Source organism: Capra hircus, chromosome 3 (genome assembly GCF_001704415.2).
Source record: "Capra hircus breed San Clemente chromosome 3, ASM170441v1, whole genome shotgun sequence".
Classification (NCBI taxonomy): Eukaryota; Metazoa; Chordata; class Mammalia; order Artiodactyla; family Bovidae; genus Capra; species Capra hircus.
This window is the reverse complement of record NC_030810.1, coordinates 43,731,289-43,752,615: the sequence shown is the minus strand read 5'-3', so window position 1 is coordinate 43,752,615 and position 21,327 is coordinate 43,731,289. Positions and strand designations below refer to the sequence as shown.

At 42.4% G+C, this 21,327-nt stretch overlaps 1 protein-coding gene and 1 pseudogene across 1 annotated transcript in view; one reads left to right on the top strand and one right to left on the bottom strand.

Annotated features, from left to right (window-relative positions):
* The window catches only part of WLS (wntless Wnt ligand secretion mediator), a 116,267-nt gene that overhangs the window by 67,495 nt on the left and 27,445 nt on the right, over positions 1-21,327 (top strand). The window contains exons 3-9 of the mRNA XM_005678278.3: positions 3,817-3,941; positions 9,685-9,846; positions 10,762-10,898; positions 16,043-16,211; positions 18,401-18,498; positions 18,858-18,921; positions 21,148-21,291. Of these exons, the coding sequence (XP_005678335.1) occupies positions 3,817-3,941; positions 9,685-9,846; positions 10,762-10,898; positions 16,043-16,211; positions 18,401-18,498; positions 18,858-18,921; positions 21,148-21,291 (899 nt within the window). The remainder of the gene's footprint in view (positions 1-3,816; positions 3,942-9,684; positions 9,847-10,761; positions 10,899-16,042; positions 16,212-18,400; positions 18,499-18,857; positions 18,922-21,147; positions 21,292-21,327) is intronic.
* LOC102174618 lies at positions 1,361-1,955 on the bottom strand (annotated as a pseudogene).

Sequence of the window (21,327 nt, the reverse complement as noted above, 5' to 3'; positions counted from 1 at the left end):
CATTGTGCTATGCTATAACATTTACATATCATACTCTATTAACAGTTATCATAAGATAATGGCTACAATCCTCTGTGCTGTGCAATATTGTCCTTGTTGTTTGTTTCATACATAGTAGTTTGTATCTCTTAATATCATACCCCTGACATGTCCCTCCCCGTTTCCTCTACCTACAGGTAACCACTAGTTTTCTTTTTTCTTTTTTTATTTACTTCTGTTTTGCCATATATGTTTGTTTGTATTATTTTAGATTACACATATAAGTGATAACATACGATATTTGTCTTTCCCTGACTTATTTCACGAAGCATAATATTCTCTAGATCCATCCACATTGCTGCAAATGGCAGAATTTCATTCTTTTTTATGACTAATATTCCATTGTGTGTGTGTGTGTGTAATTTGTACCACATCTTATTTATTTATTTATTTTTTAGTTGAAAGATAATTGCTTTACAGAATTCTGTTGTTTTCTGTCAAACCTCAACATGAATCAGCCATAGGTATACATATGTGCCCTCCCTCTTGAATCTCCTTCCCATACCACATCTTCTTTGTCCACTCGTTTATTGATGGACACTTGGGTTGCTTCTATATCTTGTGTGGAAGCTATTGCTTCTATGAACATTAGAGTATGTGTATCTTTTTGAATTAGTGTTTTTGGTTTTTCTGGATGTATACCCGGAAGTGGAATTGCTGTGACATACGGTTCTGTTTTTAGTTTTTGGAAGAATCTCCATGTTCTTTTCCATAGTGGCTGCACCAATTTACATTCCCAACAGCAAAGTACAGGGTTCATTTTTCTCTATAGCCTCACCACCACTTGTTATTTGTAGACTTTTTGGTGCTAGCCATTCTGACAAGTGTAGGTAATACTTCATTGTGCTTTGATTTGCATTTCTCTAATAATTAGCGATGTTGAGCATCTTTTCATGTGCCATCTGAATATCTTCTTTGGAAAAATGTCTTCAGATCTTCTGCCCATTTTTGACTGGGTTATTTGGTTTTTTTAAAATGTTGAGTTGTATGACCTGTTTTTATATTTTGACTACTAACCCCTTGTTGGTTGCATCATTTGTAAATATTTTCTCCCGTTCCATAGGTTGTCTTCTTGTTTTATTATTGCTTTCCTTTGCTATGCAAAAGCTTTAAAGTTTAATTAGGTTTCAGTTTGTTTACTTTTGCTTTTATTTTTTTGCCTTAGGAGACCGATCCAAAAAAAAAAACAAAACGCTGTGATTTAAGTCAAAGAGTGTCCCGCTTATATTCTCTTCTTTATAGTGTCATGTCCTACATTTAGGTCTTTAATACATTTTGAGTTTATTTATTGATTGATTGATTTTTTCCTGTCTCAGATTTATTCATACAAATAGCACAGGAGGACACCAGCCCCATGCAGACAGCAACCCAGGGGGTCACACCAGTCCTTCTGTCCTCACACTGGCAGATAAAGGTCTCTACTCTGGGGCTTTGGTGGGGGTCTGGGCACCCTTGGCAGCTGGAGCCGCAGCTGCAGGTGGCTTGGCCTTGGTTGGAGTCTTGGCCTGGGACTTCGGCCGGCAGAGCCTGAGGTCCTTGGTGGTGCGAGCAGGAGCGCACTTCCCGAGCTTGGGGTGCGCGATGTAGGCAAGTCGGCTGAGCTTGCGGCTGCCGCCTGTTGGCATTTTGGGCTTGATCCCCTTGGGCTTGACCCGGGCCTTGACGGCCTCAGCACGTGCACTCATGGCCTTGGCATTGTCGGCCTTCTTCAGGCCCTTCCTGTTGTGCTTCTTGGCAAAGCGCATGTGCCTCAGGAACTTGGGGTCTACCCCCTTAAGAGATTCGTATAGTTGTGATCGGGGTTTCTTGATGCCGTTTCTGTGCCATTTTCGGGACTGGTTGTGCGTGGTGTGGTTCTTGGACTTGGCCATGTCTGCACCTGGGCCCTCAGATGCCGAAGCACGTGGGACCGGAAGAGAAACTTGAGTTTATGTTTGTATATAGTTTGAGGAAATGTTGTAATCGCTTTCTTTTACATGTCCAAGTTTCTCCAGCACTGCTTATTGAAGAGGCTATCTTTTCTACATTGTATATTCTTGCTTCCTTTGTCATAGATTAATCGACTATAGGTGCCTGGGTTTATTTCTGGGTTCACTATCTGCTCTGTTGATCTATGTGTCTATTTTGTGTCGGTACCGCACTTTTGATTACTGTAGCTTTGTGGTATAGCTGAAATCTGGGAGGGTGATACCTCCAGCTTTATTTTTTTCTCAAGATTGCTTTGGCAGTTCGGGGCCTTCTGTGGTCCCATATCAATTTTAGGATTATTTGTTTTAGTTCTGTGAAAAAGGGCATGGGTGTTTTCATAGGTACCGCATTCCATCTGTAGATAGCTTTGGGTAGCATGGCCATTTTAACAGTGTTAATTATTCCATTACAAGAGCATGGGAGATCTCTCCATTTTGTTGTACCATCTTTAGTTTCTTGAATCTGTATTTCATAGTTTGCAGAGTATAGGTATTTTATTTTATTTCTTGGTTAAGTTTATTCCTAGGTTTTTTACTGTTTTTGATATCATTTTAAGTGGGATTTTTTTTTTTTAGCTTTTTCTCTCCAATAGTTCATTATTTGTGATTGAAGATTTAAATGGTACTAATGAAAGAGGGGGCACTGATGTTCATTGAGAGTTTTGTCTATATCAGAATGGCCTCAGATCCCTTCTTTCCTGTGTTATTTCTTTCTCTTCTAGATTTCCTCAGAGAACTAGGAATTTACTACACTATCAAATTGTCTTCAAGCCACACTGGGTCAGTGGGTAGTAAAGCCCCAGTTTTCTAGACAGCAGCTATTCTTACCTGTTTCCCTTGTGACCTAGAGTTGAGGTTCCAGGGCCCAGAACTGAGCCCAGTCTCATAACCCCAATGGGAGCTGGCTCACCGTGATCGTTTTAGAAATGTAGTTGTGCTTTTTTCCCCCATTAAGACTCCTCTATTCTGAAACATGTTCAACAAAGTATAAAACAGACCAAGTGGATAGATGTAATTTTTATCAAACCAATCTCTTTAATGAGCTCTGTGATAAGTTAAACCCATTCATGGTCCTTATTGATACAGAAGTATATGTGAATGTTCATTTGCATAATTATGAACTTATTCTAATATTCTTGTCTGTGTATAAGTCTTAAATTTAGAGAAACCCTTCACATCTTAAATTAACTTTGTCCACACTCTGAAGAAAGAGTTTTGAGTTTTAGAGAAGCAGGAGAGCCTGCATTTGAGAACTTCTTGGGGGAATTTTAGAAAGGATGTTTCAGACTAGAGTGCTCCTGAAGAAAGCACCCAAGGTACTTGTCATTTATCTGAGAGGTGGCAAAAAATCTCCGTCATTTTGATCAGAGAGGAGAGAATAGATGAGTTGTAGGTTTCAAATTTTAAGGCACTTTTGTGGAAAATGACCTCATGTGCCATGAGACTTACATGGGGGGATGTAGGACCAGTGGTATAAGTTAAGGAGGATACATGTTGAGTCAGAACCTGACCATTTGGAACTGCCTCAGAGAGAATGAGACTGCCATCTCTAGAGGAATTTCAGTGGGAGCTCTTTGACTCCTTAGCAGAGCAGTTGGTTATGGGAGGGGACCCAGCATCCAGCTCAGACATTCATCCTGTGACTTTTAAGTCTTCAAATTTGGAAAGTCAGGTTTGGTGCTTGATAGGAACTGATACATCTCTTTTGTCTTGTTGGTTTCCATGGTGGAGCCTGTAAGAGTTTTTAAACTGTTTTCAAAGTATCTTTCCAGAAACCATTTCTGAATTGTGCACCCTTTATCTCTTGCAGGAGAAAATGCAGAAGTTTCCATGGATGTTTCTCTGGCTTACCGTGATGATATGTTTGCTGAGTGGACTGAAATGGCCCATGAGAGAGTGCCCCGGAAACTCAAATGTACCTTCACCTCCCCCAAGGTAGGGTACCTTGATGTCCTAGTTGATGGGGTTTTTATCTGGTTTCCAGGTATGTGGGAACATTTGCTCAGACAGATTCCTTGTTCCTAAGCATGCATGACCCACAAAGATTAGTGGTCACCATCCTTTGTCCTAGAAGAGGGCAATTTAGATATTTCATGTCTCTGCAAAGGAGCAAAGAACAGAAGAAAGAATGTTTGTTTGAAGTGATTTCGTTGTTTCTCTAAAATACCTCCATAAAAATAAGCTCTTTGTTCTTCTGTTAATTAGCTAAGTGTTTGAAGAATGTTGCTTAGTTAATTTTAGGTGGGTAAATCTGTTCATATTGGATCAATGCGTGTGTCTGCTGTTTCTTAGGCATCTCTGTTGCCAAAATCAGTGTGCAGGTGTGAAGACTAACAATCCCAGGGAACAAACATCAGAGACAAAAAGAAGGGCCTTGAGGGAGCAATCTAGTTTCCGTTGTGACCTCTCAGGTTTTTTGCACGTCTGTGGGACTCTCCTTTCTTTGGTTCTTCCAGGAAGATTTGTTTAACCACCAAGAGGGAAGAATGTCCCTATCCTGCATTGAGTGTAGGGAGACTCTTTTTCTTGGACAAAGGCCTCAGAATCTTGAGGAATTAAAATACCGGGATGGACTCAGTGGTCCTCAGTGGACAGTGGGATTTGACTGTATATGAACCAAATCAGAATTACTGGGTGCCCTTTTCCAGTGCCAAGTCCTGCCCTCAAACATGCCCCCCCCCCCAAGATTCTGTCTCACTCATGTTCCCCCATCTGCCAAAGTCTCTGAAGTTGATATGGAGCCGTAGTTACTGTTACTCATGGTTACCCGGGAGCACCACCAGCTAGGTGACCTCTGATGTCCCTTCATGGACAGAAATCATCTTATTTTCTTTGCATGAAATGGAGGAGAGGCCAGACTGCACTGAAGCACATTCCCAATTATGTCGTTTATCACTTGACACTTCAGGTCAGTTGCTGCTGAAGAATTTGGCTACTTTGTAGTACCTGCTCTGTTGATCGATTTAGTTCTTCACTTTTGCTTATAACTGCAAAGTTGGGTTTTCCTGTGGAATGGTAAGGATGACAGGTTGAAACCTCTGAGAACCATGCCCCCATCCAGCGCTGAAGAGGACTAAAATGGGGCTGTGCAGGTTCATTACCATTGGTTAAAGGCCTGGATTTGGAGCACAACATTCCCCGGTGGCTCAGTGGTAAAGAATATGCCTATAATGCAGGAGATGGGGTTCGATCCCTAGGTCAGGAAGATCTTCTGAAAAAGGAAATGGCAGCCCACTCCAGTATTCTTGCCTGGGAAATCCCATGAATCAAGGAGCCTGGCAGGCTACAGTCCATGAGGTCCCAAAAGAGTTGGACATGGCCAAGTGAATAAACAGCAAACAACAAATACTTGGCTTCAATTCCAGACCATTTCATTTACTGACTACCATCCCTCAGGCTAGCTTGCTTTATCTGCTCAAGCTTCAGTTTCTCTTTTGCCAAATGAAATAATAATGAATACCTGCCTGTGGAATCTCTGTAAGGACTAGATAACAGAACGAATCTTACCACTTGAATCTAGTCTGGGACATGTTTCACTAGATGGGCCACCAGGACAAAACATATTAACTAAAACCCTCATGGGCCAACCATGACCCTATACAGAAGCATCTTCTGGGGCACCTGGTATTTGTTAAGCCTCTCTTTCCCTAGAGTTCCTAGACCAGAGCTACGGAAAGTGTGGCCTAAGAATTAACAGCATCAGCATCACCTGGTAGCTTGTAGGAAATGCAGATTTTCAGGTCACTCTCCAAACACAAGAATCAAAATTCACACAGAACCAAGGAACCTGTGTTTTAATAGAATTTCAATTCCTTCTCTTAAGTTTGATAAAGTTTGAAAGTGACTTCAGTAGATCCTTTCCTTAATGGTCAAATGTAGGGTTCCCCCCACCCCAAATTCATCCAGAATTGTTTTGAGTAGTCCCTTGGGGATAATCTATAGGTGAAAAGGAATGGTAGAGAGGAACTGGAGGTAGCAGAAGAGAGATATGCAATATTTCTAGATCTTTGTATGCTGTGGAGGAAATTAATTAAAACCTTTCTAACTGTTGCTGCAAGTTGATTGCATCATTCAAGGGTAAGACTGGTTGGATGTCTAAAGCTAAAGGATATAAAGCTTTTGCATATGGAATTTCATTATCAGAAAAAGCAAAAAGTCATTTCTCACCTTACTTAAACTCTTAGAGGGCACTGAGAAGCAGAGTCAGGGGAGGTTATTAAGAAGCCTGCAACTGCTTCTTAATGACAGTTGCTTGATTATCTTTAGGATGTGTTGATCTCTTTCAAGAAAGATACTAAACCTTGAAAAGTGTGAAGGAAATGAATCATCAAATCTATGCTTTTTGATTGCAGTGAAATTTAGACTTGAGTCTGAAGATTAAATGAGAAATTGCTTTAAAGCTTTTTAGTCTCTGGTGGATTGTGAAGTTTAAAAAAAAAAAAAAAGTCAAGTTGCCACCTGCTGTAATTTGTCCTAATTAGCCAGTCTCATGCTGGATTTAGGGGAGGGCTGAGGGGGCTGGGGAAAGGAAAAGGAGGGAGAGCAGGAAATCTTTCTTTCTAAATGCCCTAAATACTGGCAGAGGCAGAACCTCAGTGCATAGAGTTCCCAGCAGGATATGGTGAATTTGTCTGAGACAGGTAGGACAGGCCAGGATCCCAGGACCCTGTGTGTGTCTCTGATCTGTTGGATTTAAGTAAATTTGTCCCATGTGGTGGTGTTACCCTCTGTGTAGGGACAAGGGAGTGGATGGCCCATGAAGGGGCATTAGAAGGAACTCAAGAGATCACATAAATAAACCTTCTTGCTTTACTTAGGGGGCTTCCCTGATGGCTCAGATGGTAAAGAATCTGCCTGCAAAACAGGAAATTCAGATTTGATCCCTGGGTCAGGAAGATCCCTTGGAGAAGGGAGTAGCTACTCACTCCAGTATTTTTCCCTGGAGAATCCCATGGAGAGAGGAGCCTGGCAGGCTACAATCCATGGAATTGCAAAGAGTTGGGCATGACTGAGCGACTAAGTATGCATGCATGCTTTACTTAGAAAGTGAGACCAAATGAGGTGGGTGACCTTCCCCAGCAACCCAGTAAGGGGTGAGGTCAGGACTAGAATTTGAATCTCTTGAAGTTCAGTGCCCTCCTTACTGTAGCACAACGCCTACCTTCAGGCGTGTCCAAGGCCACAGCATTCCTTTCTTTCTGCTTCATTCATGTGTCCTCCTCCCTGTCAGAGCTGGAGGCTGGACTTACAAGACTCATGTCCTCAACCCGATTCTGCCATGACTTTTGGGACCTTGGGTAAGACACGTAATGAAGACAGTGACATTAGACTAAATAAGTTTTGTTGCCTTCAAACTCTCAATTTCTGTAAATAAGCTTATTGGAAACACATCAGAATATCCACTTTTTGCTGTTACAAGAGTAGGTAATCAGCTTCCTTAGTTCACCTTCATCTGAGGTTGAATTAGAGCCTATACTGTATTTTCAGCAATTTTGCAGAGTCCTTCCTGCCTTGATTTATAAGTAGAAGAGAAGGGAGCAGAGGGGAGAGAAAGATCTATATAGGAAGACTTACCCAACTTGCAGCTGAGTTTTGGAAAAGGATTCTTTCTACGGAAGAATTTTTAAAACTTCAAATGCATGTCTAATCAACTGGTCATTCTGATAAGAGCCCCTAAGACCTTAGAAAATGAAAAACGATCATGATCAGTCAGTGATGTCTACCATGAGTAGGAAAGGGAAGAGTGGAAGAACGTACGCCGGATCTGTACCTACTCTACCCCTGTTTTTGTCCTTTGTGTCTTCTGTCCCTGTATGAAGGTCTGTTTATTGCACCCTTGAGCTCTGACTGTCTAGTAAACCACTCCCCCACCCCCACCCCCAAGATCGCAGAAAGAAGACTCCTTGTTATCTTCCTTTCTCCTCTGGACTTTTTCCTCTGAAGATTTACAAAAACTTTTGGGAGGCCCTGAGAATTCAAGCTTAGGAATACCAAATTCCATCCCTCTATCACTTCATCAGAAGGTACCAGGCAAACCTTAAAGCTGGAATACAAACCCAGCATGAAGGCAGACACTTGTCTGGTTCACTGGGAAATAGTCCTCAGTTGCTGAAGCTCCTGCTTCTCCATGCCTATGCTTGTGAGCTTCCCCTACCCCTCAGCTAAGCCACAAAGTGTTGTGTCCTGTGGAGCTGGAACAGAATTTCATTTTCAAAAGCAAGCTGCGCCCCTACTCACCAATCTCCCACTGCCATGTGCTGGCTGGTACCTCTTAAATTGCTTGGCAGGAAGTCCAGGAGGCCTTCCTAGCCATAGTTGTTCAGTTGCCAAGTTGTGTCCAACTGTTTGTGACCCCATGGACTGCAGCACGCCAGGCTTCCCTGTCCCTCGCCCAAGTTTGCCCAAATTCATGTCCAGTGAATCGATGATGGCATCCAATCATCTCATCCTTTGTCGCCCTCTTCTTCTGCCTTCAGTCTTTCCCAGCATCAGGGTCTTTTCCAGTGAGTCGACTGTTCACATCAGGTAGCCAAAGTATTGGAGCTTCAGCTTCAGCATCAGTCCTTCCAATGAATATTCAGAGCTGATTTCCTTTAAGAGTGACTGGTTTGATCTTCTTGCAGTGCAAGGGACTCTCAAGAGTCTTCTCCAGCACCACAGTTTTTCGGTGCTCTGCCTTCTTTATGGTCCAACTCCCACATCCACACATGACTACTGGAAAGTCTGTATCCTTGACTATACAGATTTTTGTCAGCAAAGTGATGCCTTTGCTTTTTAACACACTGTCTAGGTTTGTCATGACTTTCCTGCACAGAAGCAATCGTCTTCTAATTCATGGCTGCAGTCACCATCTATAGTGACTTTAGAGCTCGAGAAGAAGAAAGCTGTCACTGCTTCCACCTTTTCCCCTTCTATTTGCCATGAAGTGATAGGACTGATGCCAGGATCTTAGGTTTTTAAAAACTGAGTTTTAAGCCAGCTTTAAAAAGTAAAAAGGACTTCCTAGAAACTGTGTTAAATGTTTATTTAGTTTCTACTCCCTTCTGCCATTTTGTCTTTTGGGCAGTTAGAAAGATTTAAAGGTAGAAAATTCCAAGTGGTCATCTCTATCAACCTAATCTCATTATTGCCCTCATCCCTTTGAATCTTCCCCAATTCCAAGGCTCTTTTAGTTGCTGCTTCTATTTTTTTGGTCAAATCAATAAAAAGTAGGTGTTTCCTGCTTATGGTAGCATCTCCTGCAGGCCAAAACTATGTAAATAAATGATCATGATGCAAGAATGTGATGAACATTAGCAAGGACTTCCTCCTGAACATTTAAGGAGTTGACTGTTCCACAAAGCTATACAATATCTGATAGTACGCTGTAAATTAAAAGTTCTTATAGCCCTTATAGACCAGACTAGTCTGATGTGAGGCTGTAATAAGGACTGAAGAGCTGAGAAAGGTGTTGAAATAGAAGAAATCCCTACTTGTTACCTGAGATTTCTGGTTCCACCTCAAATGCAGCTGGGTTTTATTTTGGGGAGGGACCCAGGTACCCTATTATGTGTACCTCTGAAGTATACATTTAAGCCTTAGCTTTTTATAGTTGGTGATATGAGTCAAAGGCAAGACAATTCAGACCCAGTTTATTGGAAATGGTGACCTCGCTTCAAACCCTCTACTCTTCTTCCAGACCGTAGAACATGAGGGCCGTTACTATGAATGTGATGTGCTTCCTTTCATGGAAATTGGGTCCGTGGCTCATAAGTATTACCTTCTAAATATCCGGCTGCCTGTGAATGAGAAGAAGAAAATCAACGTTGGGATTGGAGAGATAAAGGATATTCGGCTGGTGGTAAGTGAATCTGATTGATCACAGTTGTGGTATAGGTTCTTACCATTTTGTCTCTTTAGTAGGGAAAAAAGTACAATGTGGAGTAGATTTTTTAAACCTAATTTAGGTTTTTTTAAATCTAAAAAGCAACTGCATATTTATTGTAGAAAATTAGAAGCACAAATAAACACATAGTAGAACATGAAAGTTATCTATAGTATCCTACCATCTTGAGAAATAACCATTTTGAGGTTTTGCTATTATCTCCTTCTTGATTTTTTTCTCAGTGTGTGTGTGTGTGTGTGTGTGTGTGTGTGTATGAATACATTTAAAATTGTTCCCTTCTAGAGAAGGAAATGGCAACCCATTCCAGTATTCTTTCCTGGAAAATTCCATGGACAGAAGAGCCCAGTGGGCTACAGTCCATGGGGTCACAAAGAGACACAACTGAGAGACTGAGCTCAATCCTTCTCTTAAAGAAAGGGAGGAGATCATATTCAACTGACCCTTCCATTCTTTGCTTTTTTTAAATTTAATGGTATATTATAAATATAATGTAAATATACTTTGCGGTACTGCTTAGCTTTCCACAGTATGTATTCACCTTAACACATTATGCCAGTGCCATCATTTGGGGCATCTAAGATAGCTCCAATTTTGCAATGCAAACCTTGGAGAAAAATCTTTGATCATGTTCCTAATCATTCCCTTAGGATAGAGTGAGGCTATCTTCATGCCTTTTGATTTAGTTTTATACAGTGCCTGAGGAGGGGTTGAGGCGAGTGTGAAGACATTACCTGCTGTGAATGTTAAAGCTCTTGATCTTGGAAGTTCAGCAATAAAGATCTCCACTTACTGCTCTTCAAAATGCATCTGCTGGTAGAAAATAACACCAAGATATATTGACCTTCAAAGTTATGATTGGTCTCTATCTAGGGAATTCACCAAAATGGAGGCTTCACCAAGGTGTGGTTTGCCATGAAGACCTTCCTTACACCCAGCATCTTCATCATTATGGTGTGGTATTGGAGGAGGATCACCATGATGTCTCGACCCCCAGTGCTCCTAGAAAAGTAAGAGCTGATTTTGCAGCACTCTTAAGAAACACTGGCACAGCCTGCCGTAGACCTGTTGCTGGGAATCTAGTTCAAGTGGTCAGTGTGTTATTTGGACTGGAGATTTGACTCCTTTTTCTCCTTCAGCTTTTACATGCAAATTATTGTTAAATCCTAAGGGCTCTTCTGCTCTCATATTTCTAGCTCTCTGTTCCATCTTTGCTCTTTCATGTTCTGCATCAGATACATTTCTCTGCAACAGTGGATGAACTGCATTGGTGCTCACGAATCCCAACCCCTCTCAGCACCTCTCAGCAAGGATGGTTTTCCTGTGGAGATAGCCCCTTTCTCTCCCACATTATTGACTTTTTGCCTTCTGTTGGATTATTCCCATTAATATACAAACACACTCTTCCATCCCCATTCACAGTTAGAATTCTGTGTACTTCCCCTCAAAGCTACTGCGTCATTTCTCAGCTGATCTTTACAACAAAATTCCTCAAAAATCTTGTGTATATACCTTCTCCTGTTTTTTCTTGAGCCCCTTCCACCCCTTATTAAAATTGTTCTTAACAGGATCACCAATGACCCCCGCCTTCCAAATCCAGTCCTCAGTCCTCACTTTTTTTGACTCATTGTCAGCATTTAGGTCACATCCATTATATGACCTAAATCAAATCCCATATGATTATACAGTGAAAGTGACAAATAGATTCAAGGGAATATATCTGATAGACAGAGTGCCTGAAGAATTATGGACAGAGGTTCATGACATTGTACAGGAGACAGGGATCAAGACCATCCCTAAGAAAAAGAAATGCAAAAAGGCAAAATGGTTGTCTGAGGAGGCCTTACAAGTAGCTGAGAAAAGAAGAGAAGCAAAAGGCAAAGGAGAAAAGGAAATATATACCCATCTGAGTGAAGAGTTCCAAAGAATAGGAAGGAGAGATAGGAAAGCCGTCCTCGGTGATCAGTGCAAAGAAGTAGAGGCAAACAACAGAATGGGAAAGACCAGAGATCTCTTCAAGAAAATTAGAGATACCAAGGGAACATTTCATGCAAAGATGGGCTCGATAAAGGACAGAAATGGTATGGACCTAACAGAAGCAGAAGATATTAAGAAGAGGTGGCAAGAATACACAGAAGAACTGTACAAAAAACTCTCTATGACCCAGATAATCATGATGGAGTGATCACTCACTAGAGCCAGACATCCTGGAATGCGAAGTCAAGTGGGCCTTAGAAAGCATCACTACAAACAAAGCTAGTGGAGGTGATGGCATTCCAGTTGAGCTATTTCAAATCCTGAAAGATGATGCTGTGAAAGTGCTGCACTCAATATGCCAGCAAATTTGGAAAACTCAGCAGTGGCTACAGGACTGGAAAAGGTCAGTTTTCATCCAGTCCCAAAGAAAGGCAATGCAAGGAATGTTCAAACTACCGCACAATTGCTCATCTCACACGTTAGCAAAGTAATTCTCAAAATTCGCCAAGCCAGGCTTCAATAGTACATGAACCGTGAACTTCCAGATGTTTAAGCTGGTTTTAGGAAAGGCAGAGGAACCAGAGATCAAATTGCCAACATCCATCGGATCATCGAAAAAGCAAGAGAGTTCCAGAAAAACATCTACTTCTGCTTTATTGACTATGCTAAAACCTTTGACTGTGTATATCAGCAAACTGTAGAAAATTCTTAAAGAGATAGGAATACCAGACCACCTTACCTGCCTCCTGAGAAAACTGTATGCAGTTCAGGAAGCAACAGCTAGAACTGGACATGGAACAACAGACTAATTCAAAATCGGGAAAGGCGTATGTCAAGGCTGTATATTGTCACCCTGCTTATTTAACTTCTATGCAGAGTACATCATGTGAAATGCCAGACTGGATGAAGCACAAGCTAGAATCAAGATTGCTGGGAGAAATATCAATAACCTCAGATACACAGATGACACTGTCCTTGTGGCAGAAGGCAAAGAAGAACTAAAGAGCCTCTTGATGAAAGTGAAAGAGGAGAGTGAAAAAGTTGGCTTAAAACTCAACATTCAGAAAACTAAGATCATGGCATCCAATCCCATCACTTCATGGAAAGTAGATGGGGAAACAATGGAACCAGTGACTAACTTTATTTTGGGGGCTCCAAAATCACTGCAGATGGTAACTGCAGCCATGAAATTAAAAGACACTTACTTCTTGGAAGATAAGCTATGACCAACCTAGACAGCATATTAAAAAGCAGAGACATTATTTTGCCAACAAATGTCTGTCTAGTCAAAGCTATGGTTTCTCCAGTAGTCATGTATGAATGTGAGAGTTGGACTGTAAAGACGGCTGAGCACTGAAGAATTGATGCTTTTGAACTGTGGTGTTGGAGAAGACTCTTGAACAACCAGTCCATCCTAAAGGAAATCAGTCCTGAATATTCATTGGAAGGACTGATGCTCAAGCAGAAGCTCCAATACTTTGGCCACCGGATGGGAAGAACTGATGCCTTGGAAAAGACCCTGATGCTGGGAAGGATTGAAGGCGAGAGGAGAGGGGATGATAGAGGAGGATATGGTTGGATGGCATCACTGACTCGATGGACATGAGTTTGAGCAAGCTCCAGGAGTTGGTGATGGACAGGGAGTCCTTGCGTGCTGCAGTCCATGGGGTCACAAAGAGTTGGACACGACTGAGCAACTGAACTGAACTAAAGTGTCAGCATTTGGCAAAGCTGATCACTCCCTTTTTTTTCCATAGAGCCTCCTCCACATTCTCACGGTTATTCTCCCTTTTGCTGACTGTCACTCAGTCTCCATGACTGTTTCCAGTGATCTTTCCAACCTCTTAAGCTTTGGAGCTGAGGCTCGGTCTTTGTGTTGCAGGAAGGGGGACCCCTACCAGGCCCCAAAACTGGACTCTTGTCTAATGCGCAGAAATGAATTGTCTAAGGAGACACATCTCTTGCTTTGCCAGCACATGTGTCTCCTCAGACAATTCATTTCCGACCATTAGACAAGAGCCCAGTTTCAGGCCCTGGAACGGGTCCCCCTTCCTCCAACATTTGGACCTCTTCTCTTTACTAGCTATGTTTGTTTCCCTGGTGATCTCATCTAGTCTTGTGGCCTTAAAAACCTTCTGTACTCTGATGCTCTTCATGTACACGGTCAACTTCAGCTACTCCCAACTCTGGACCCTAGTATTTCATCCATTTACTTAACACCTTCATTTATGTAGAAATGTACCACATACAAAGAAAAACACTTGTCTTCCTCCCACTTCAAACTTGCTCCTCTTTGGGGCATCTTCATCTTAGAAAATAGCAACTCTGTCCTTTCAGCTGTTTAGGAGCAGCTAATCAGACATGGAGGAGGCATCCTTTACTCCACTTTTATTCACACCCCTCTTCTAACATGCCAGGAAATTCTCACCATTTCCATATCTACCACCCTGATCTACCCCTGATTTCTCATTTCTCACCTGGATTATTGAAATAGCCTCTTAACTGCTCCTCTTATTTCCATCATTTTATTTCCCGCAGTCTGTTCACACAGCAGCCAGGCTTTTTCTTTTAAGTAGAAATTGGATCATTTAACTGCTCTGTTCAAAGCTTTCTGTTGGCTTTTCATTTCCTTTATTCTGGCCTGTAAACCCTCAGTGATCCGGCCCTTCACCACCTCTAATTTTATTTCCTGTTCTCTTCACCACAGGCCATCCACCTTGATGGTGCTCAGACATGACCAGCATGCACTCTCTTTAGGGCCTTTGCACTTGCTTTCCTCTCATCTGAAATGCTTCTTCCCAGATATCTTTGTGGCTCAATGACTCATTTCCTTCAGCCCTAGTATAATTTCTGTCTTATAGGCTTTCCTGCATCTACCTTATTTAAATTGCCTCCCATCACACTCCATTCTCCCACTTGGCCTTTTTTATGCTTCTTCATAATACTTATTCTCTATTTATTATCATTCCCTCTCTGCCCCTCTGCTCACCCCATCTGAATTCAAGCATCGCTAGAGCAGGACCATTGCCTACTTTGTTTACCTCTATATCCCCAGCATCTAGAATCGTGACTGGCACACAGTAGGAGCTCAGTAAATATGAATTTGTTGACTGAATGAATGAAATGATGCTGCTTCAGTTTTTAACCTTCTTATTGGATCCTCAGTCCTTTTAGGATAAATTTCAAATTCTCTAATAAGGTATTCAAGTTTCTTTACCAGCTCAGCCTTTTTATATATATTTCTCTGGTCTCATGGCCTATCATTTCCTGATATGTTCCATAGTCAGATCCCCAAATGCTTCAGGCTCTTCTAGTCTCCATCCAGGCTCTTCCCTCTGTTTGGAATTCCCTTCCACCTCCCTAACCTTGACTTACAACTCAGCTTAATTTCTGTCTCTGTCAAAGAAGTCCTGGTAGCAATCTATTGTACTCATCTGTCATATTGCTTGTCACACTTTATCTGGTTCAGCTACTGAATATCCATAAAGGAAAGAACTGGTCCTATTCATTTAGAACTGGACCATAGAAGTGGTCCTATCCATGGCCCTAACAAAATGCCTGATACATGATTTATGTTTAATAACGCATGGGTATGAATGAAAGTATGGATAAATAAATGAAATTTTGATAGGGAAGTAGCAATTAATGGGAGAAAGGCAAAATAAAAATCAAACAAGCAGCTAAAATAATTTCTATTTCATATCGTTTGGAGTCATGTGTTATTGAAATTAAAATGCTTGTATGATTCATAGTTGCTGAGAGTATCATAATAATGAGTGTTCTTAATGATCAGGTTAATGATACCCTGAATAGGTGAGAGAGGATAATTATTGGTATATTCAATGAGGTCTGTGTAAGAAGGCAAGGGAGGGTGAAAACATTTAGGAAGCACTTGATCTGAGGTGGCACCAAGATGAAGTTCAGAGCATTCAGGTTAGGTTCAGTTACTGTGTAGGAGGATTAATGCAACAGTCGTTCATTCTGCAGTGGTGCAGGAGAAGACATTTAGCTTCTCCATGTAGATACTTGTTATAATGAGAGCAAAGAAACTGATCATATGGCTTCAGTGCCAACATGGAGCATCTCATTTCCCAAAACTGAGTTTTGATTTTTAAATAAAAAATGTTTTGGCTTCCAGATAAATAAAATAGTTTTCCTCATGTTTTCTCACCATCAGGGTCATCTTTGCCCTTGGGATTTCCATGACTTTTATCAACATCCCAGTGGAGTGGTTCTCCATTGGGTTTGACTGGACCTGGATGCTGTTGTTTGGTGATATCCGACAGGGCATCTTCTATGCAATGCTTCTCTCCTTCTGGATCATCTTCTGTGGTGAGCACATGATGGTAAGTGCACCCTGGGCAAGGGGCAGTGGTGAGACAGAATAAACTAGTGGTTATAGGAGTAGGCTCAAGAGCCCCGGAGACAGACTCATGGTTCAGCTTCCTGCATTACCATTTATAAACTAGCTGGCACGTGACTTAATTGCTCTCAGTCTCAGGTTCCTCATCTATAAAATAGTTTTAAAGGCTAATGTGAAGGGTTTTTGTGAGGTTTAGATGAGATAATGTGAGTAAATATTTAGCATAAAGTAGATGTGCACACATTAATGATTATCAACATTTCTTGTCCTTTGACTTCAGCTCTGCTTATCCCCAGGACCAAGGTAACCACCAGAGAATGTGGGCCTGGCACTTTCCAGTTGGCAATGTGTTCAGGTGGCCTAGTAACCCCTGTTACCCAGAAATGCTGACCTCTCTGGTGTCAGTTTGCACAGACACCAAATCATATTTCAAGAGGGATTGATGATACCGTGGATAAAAATAAGAATGGTGCAGCCGTCACGCTGTGGCTAGGATGATATGCCAGTTGGATCCTGGTCCTTGGGTTAGGCACATGAGCCTCGTAGTAGCACGGACTATTTTTAAATTCCATTTTATGGCTTCTGAAGCCTTGCAGCCCTTCCAGGAGAGCAGTGAGAGGAGAAAGAGGCTTTTTCTTACAGCTGGGTGGCACTGGGGGTTCTCCAGCAGCTGCGCTGACCACAAGCCCTCGTCAGCATGGATGGGAATGGAGGGGACTGTCTGTTTTCCTAACTGAAAGAAACCTCTTACACTTGAACATATTTTAATGCTTTTGAGTCTTTATTTTGTCCTCTGGGAACTACCCCACCTTAAAAAAGACCGGTGATAAGTCATATTGCAATTTAAATCTGAAAGGGTTCTTTTGTGGATCACAGAACTTCTACTACCTAAGGTATGTAAGGGAGCGAAATTTGCTACCACAAGCAAAATATCTCTTTGGCGCATGAATTATTTCTAGCTGAAAACAATCAAGGTTCAAAAGACTGGAAGAGGGCTTCCCTGGTAACTCAATAGTAAAGAATCCGCTTGCCAGTGCAGGAGACATGGGTTCAGTCTCTGATGTGGGAGGATCCCACATGCCTTGGAACAACTGAGCTTGTGTGCCGCAACTATTGAGCCTGTGCTCTAGAGCCCGGGAGCTACAACTACTGAGCCCACATGCCGCAACTGCTGAAGCCCTCGTGCCTTAGAGCCCATGCTCTGCAAAAGAGAAGCTGCCGCAAGATGCCCACACGTCACAACTAGAGAGTGGCCTCTGCTTGCCGCAACTGAGCAAAGCCCCAGCAGAAATGAAAACCCAATAGAGCAAAAAAAAAAAAAGACAGGAAGAAACTTTGACCTTCCCCTTAACTGCCGAAAAGAATTTCGGTAGATGACCTGTTTCCCTCAATAGAGCTATTACCAGGTGGTGAAGGTGAAGGTGAAGTCACTCAGTCGTGTCCGACTCTTTGCGACCCCATGGACTGTAACCTACTAGGCTTCTCCGTCCATGGGATTCTCCAGGCAAGAATACTAGAGTGGATTGCCATTTCCTTCTCCAGGGGATCTTCCTGACCCAGGGCTCAAACCCGGGCCTCCCGCATTGGAGGCAGACGCTTTAACCTCTGAGCCACCAGGGTATCACCAGAGATACCTGCAAAGAATATGGACTGGGTGGTGGAGGAAAACTCAAGGCAGGGCCTTGAAGATCAGTTTACTCCCTGTCTTATTGTCTCAGCATGGCCCAGCAAACATTTGTTTACCAAACGTTTGCTTTTCTATCTCCATGTGAATTGCCTTCTTCCCCTTTGAAGTCCCAAACCACCACTCCCAACATCTTTTGTCCTTAGCTGAAGACCGGTATTAAGAGGTGAGGGTCAGTGATCTGGAGATTAGGTCCAAGTATTTATGAAAGCAAAACAACAAATGGATCAGTTATTTAGATAATTTCTGGAAGATGTTGAGAAAGAATTTATAAGACTCTGTGATGTAATTTTTGTAAAAAAAATCAAAAACTATGTGCAATTTAGAGAAATTTTTTCCATTTGTTAGGACTGTGTTGTTGCTTTAATCTATATCATGATTTGATACACAGGAGATAGGCAGCAAGGATTGTTGGATGACTGACTCACTTGTAGAATTGCTTTGCTTTCCCCTATCTTTTTCTCATTTCTCAACTTGGTTTTCCTCAGGACCAGCATGAGCGGAATCATATAGCAGGGTATTGGAAGCAAGTTGGACCAATTGCTGTTGGCTCTTTCTGCCTTTTCATATTTGACATGTGTGAGAGGTAAGCAGGGGGCCTGTGGAACCCTGGACGGAAATGAATGTCACTGGGTTCGCTCTCAACTCTTTAGAAAAAGTATCTGAAAAGGCAGAGGAGGTCATTGGGAGCCTGTAGGATGAAAGCATGGACATGACCACATCCTCAGGTTAGCACTGGGATTAAGAGACAGAGCTCTCTAGAGATGCAAAATATTTGAGCTAATTGTATTCTTCAGACTTTGTTTCTCTCTACATCCTCTGCAACTTAGTCTGAATACAGACACCACCCCTCTGGCTGAAAAGCTGAGAGTGTATAGAAGGGAAAGCTCCCCTTTGCCTCTGTATTAATTGTGTCTTGCCTTTCCGTCTCATTTCTCTTTGTAGAGGGGTACAACTCACGAATCCCTTCTACAGTATCTGGACTACAGATGTCGGAACAGAACTGGCTGTATCCTTCCTTGATGGGCTCAGGGTTTTGTTTCTTCCTGTAGCTGCCTGGTCCCCAAGATAATTTTCTAAGTCTCACTGATGCTTTCCATGTGTACTCAGCCGGGGCTTTGATCTTCAGACCAATGATAACAGCACAATTAAGGCAAATAATGAGGAGAATTAATGCTTGCTTTCAAGCCGGGGTGAGAGCAGGCAAAACAAGGAGGTTGCAGCAAGTCCACACAGCCGAGGCATCGGAGTGGCTAGTCTTGCCGCTGCCTGTCTAAATGCTCTATTATGTACTTGTTTACCACAGACTGAAGCATGACTGGTTTTTCCCTGCAGCCACGGAGGTTCGTCTCAGGGCCCCCGTTACTGACATCGTCTGTGTGCCAGACTTCTCACAGTGACCTTGGTGTGCTGGCATCCAATGCCGCTGCTATTCATTTCCAAGACCAAGTGGAGATAAGGCTAAGGTGATTAGTTCCAGAAGAGTCACCCAGGCTTCTGGTTGGTTGGCATAAACTCTCCGAGTCATCTTCATGAAGCAGAAGCGACAGTCTTAGCTTATCCCTTTTAGGATGCTGGATTTAAACATTTTATCTTCCTCAATAATATGTTAAGTGCTTCAGGAAAAAAAGACTGTCCTAGGGAGAAGAGAGAAAGGCTTGAGTTGTATTCTTTCTTGATAATATCTTGTCATATGCTGATAAATTAGCTTTGTCCAGCCATGGTCTTTATATTGGCTTCTTAGCATCGCAAGAACTTTGCGAGTAAACTAGATCAAAATTATCATTGCTTTAAAGATGAGAGAATTGAGCTCCCCATTTCTGCCATCCCCCCACCAAAAAAAGTTAGCTGTACCACCTGAGGACTGTTTATGATCCTTGGTCTGCTTCAACCCCTCATTTTTCAGAAATGCTGGAGGTCCAAGGAGGCAAATAATTAGTCAAGTCTTGCAGCAAGTAACTCTTTTCCCTTCATTCAAAGGCACCATTGATTTTAGGAAAGGAGTGTAGTAGTAGTTAATTGCTCAATTGTGTCCAACTCTTTGCAACCCCATAGGAAAGAAAGAGAAACTGCATTAAATATATTATTTAGTGAAATATGGGGCATCCTTGGTGGCTTAGATGGTAAAGAATCTTCCTGCATTGCAGGAGACCCAGATTCCATCCCTGAGTCGGGAAGATTCCCTGGAGAAGGGAATGGCTACCCACTCCAGTATTCTTGCCAGGAGAATTCCATGGACAGAGAAGCTTGGTGGGCTACAATCCATGAGGTCGCAAAGAGTTGGACACAACTGAGTGACTAACACTTTCATTTTAGTGAAATATAAATGCTGAGTTCACCCTTGTTTAATTTTTTTCTTAAAATATGCTACTTGGCCTAAAGTTATAGCAGAAAAAAGTTGGAGTCTGGTCATTTGCCTGCCAAATCAGATCACTCCACCCCAAGCCTTGCTAATTGTCAGATTAAGTTTTGAAGGTCCACCTCAGAGTATATTGCCCCCACCCTCAACTCCCACCTTGGCCATGTGTCCTGTGCTCCACATTCCATCTGACAAGATTCTTCTTGTGTTGAGAGAAGATCGCAACAGAACTTCATCTTGAAGGTTTCACTTCAGTACCTTCAGCCTCATGCCCAGCATCTCTTATAGTCACAGTTGCTGCTACTGCCTCCAACCCCCACTCCATGCCCTGCAAATTCCAGGGCACCTCAACCTCCTTATAAAAATCTGGATACTAGGCCAATGGTTTGCAAACATGGTTATACTTGGTTTCCTAGCCCTTGGAAAACCTGATTCTGTAGATGTGCAGCGGGACCTGGGCACCTGTGTTTTTACTTTTGTGGTGATTTTAATGCAGCTTTCTACTTGATCAATATTTTACAACCAATATCCAATATTTTAGTGCTTTTCAAACTTACTGTGCATATGACTCTCCCTAGGACCTTGTTAAAAGGCAGATTCTGATTTAGTAGGTCTAGGGTGGACCCTAGAGTCTGTACATCTAAAAACAAGGTTCTGTCCCTCTTGTTGTCCAGCTCAGAAAGCTATTTGGAACATTCTTCACTCACTGGCACTTCTATGTTAGGAAACCTCCCTGATGTTGATATTAGAAAGCCAGGTTTTAATACTTTATCCTCCTGAAAATTGCCCGCGTATTTGGAGACATAGAGCGGTACCCTTGAGTGGAGTGCTTGAGTCCGTGGCGAGCTGGCCGTTTCCTTGACTGGACACCCTCAGATGGCCTTCATCATCGTGGCTGGGATCTGCCTCTGCCTCTACTTCCTGTTCCTGTGCTTCATGGTCTTTCAGGTTTTCCGGAACATCAGCGGGAAGCAGTCTAGCCTGCCGGCCATGAGCAAGGTCCGGCGGCTGCACTACGAGGTGAGCAGGAAACGGGGAAGAGGGCAGGACGGTAAA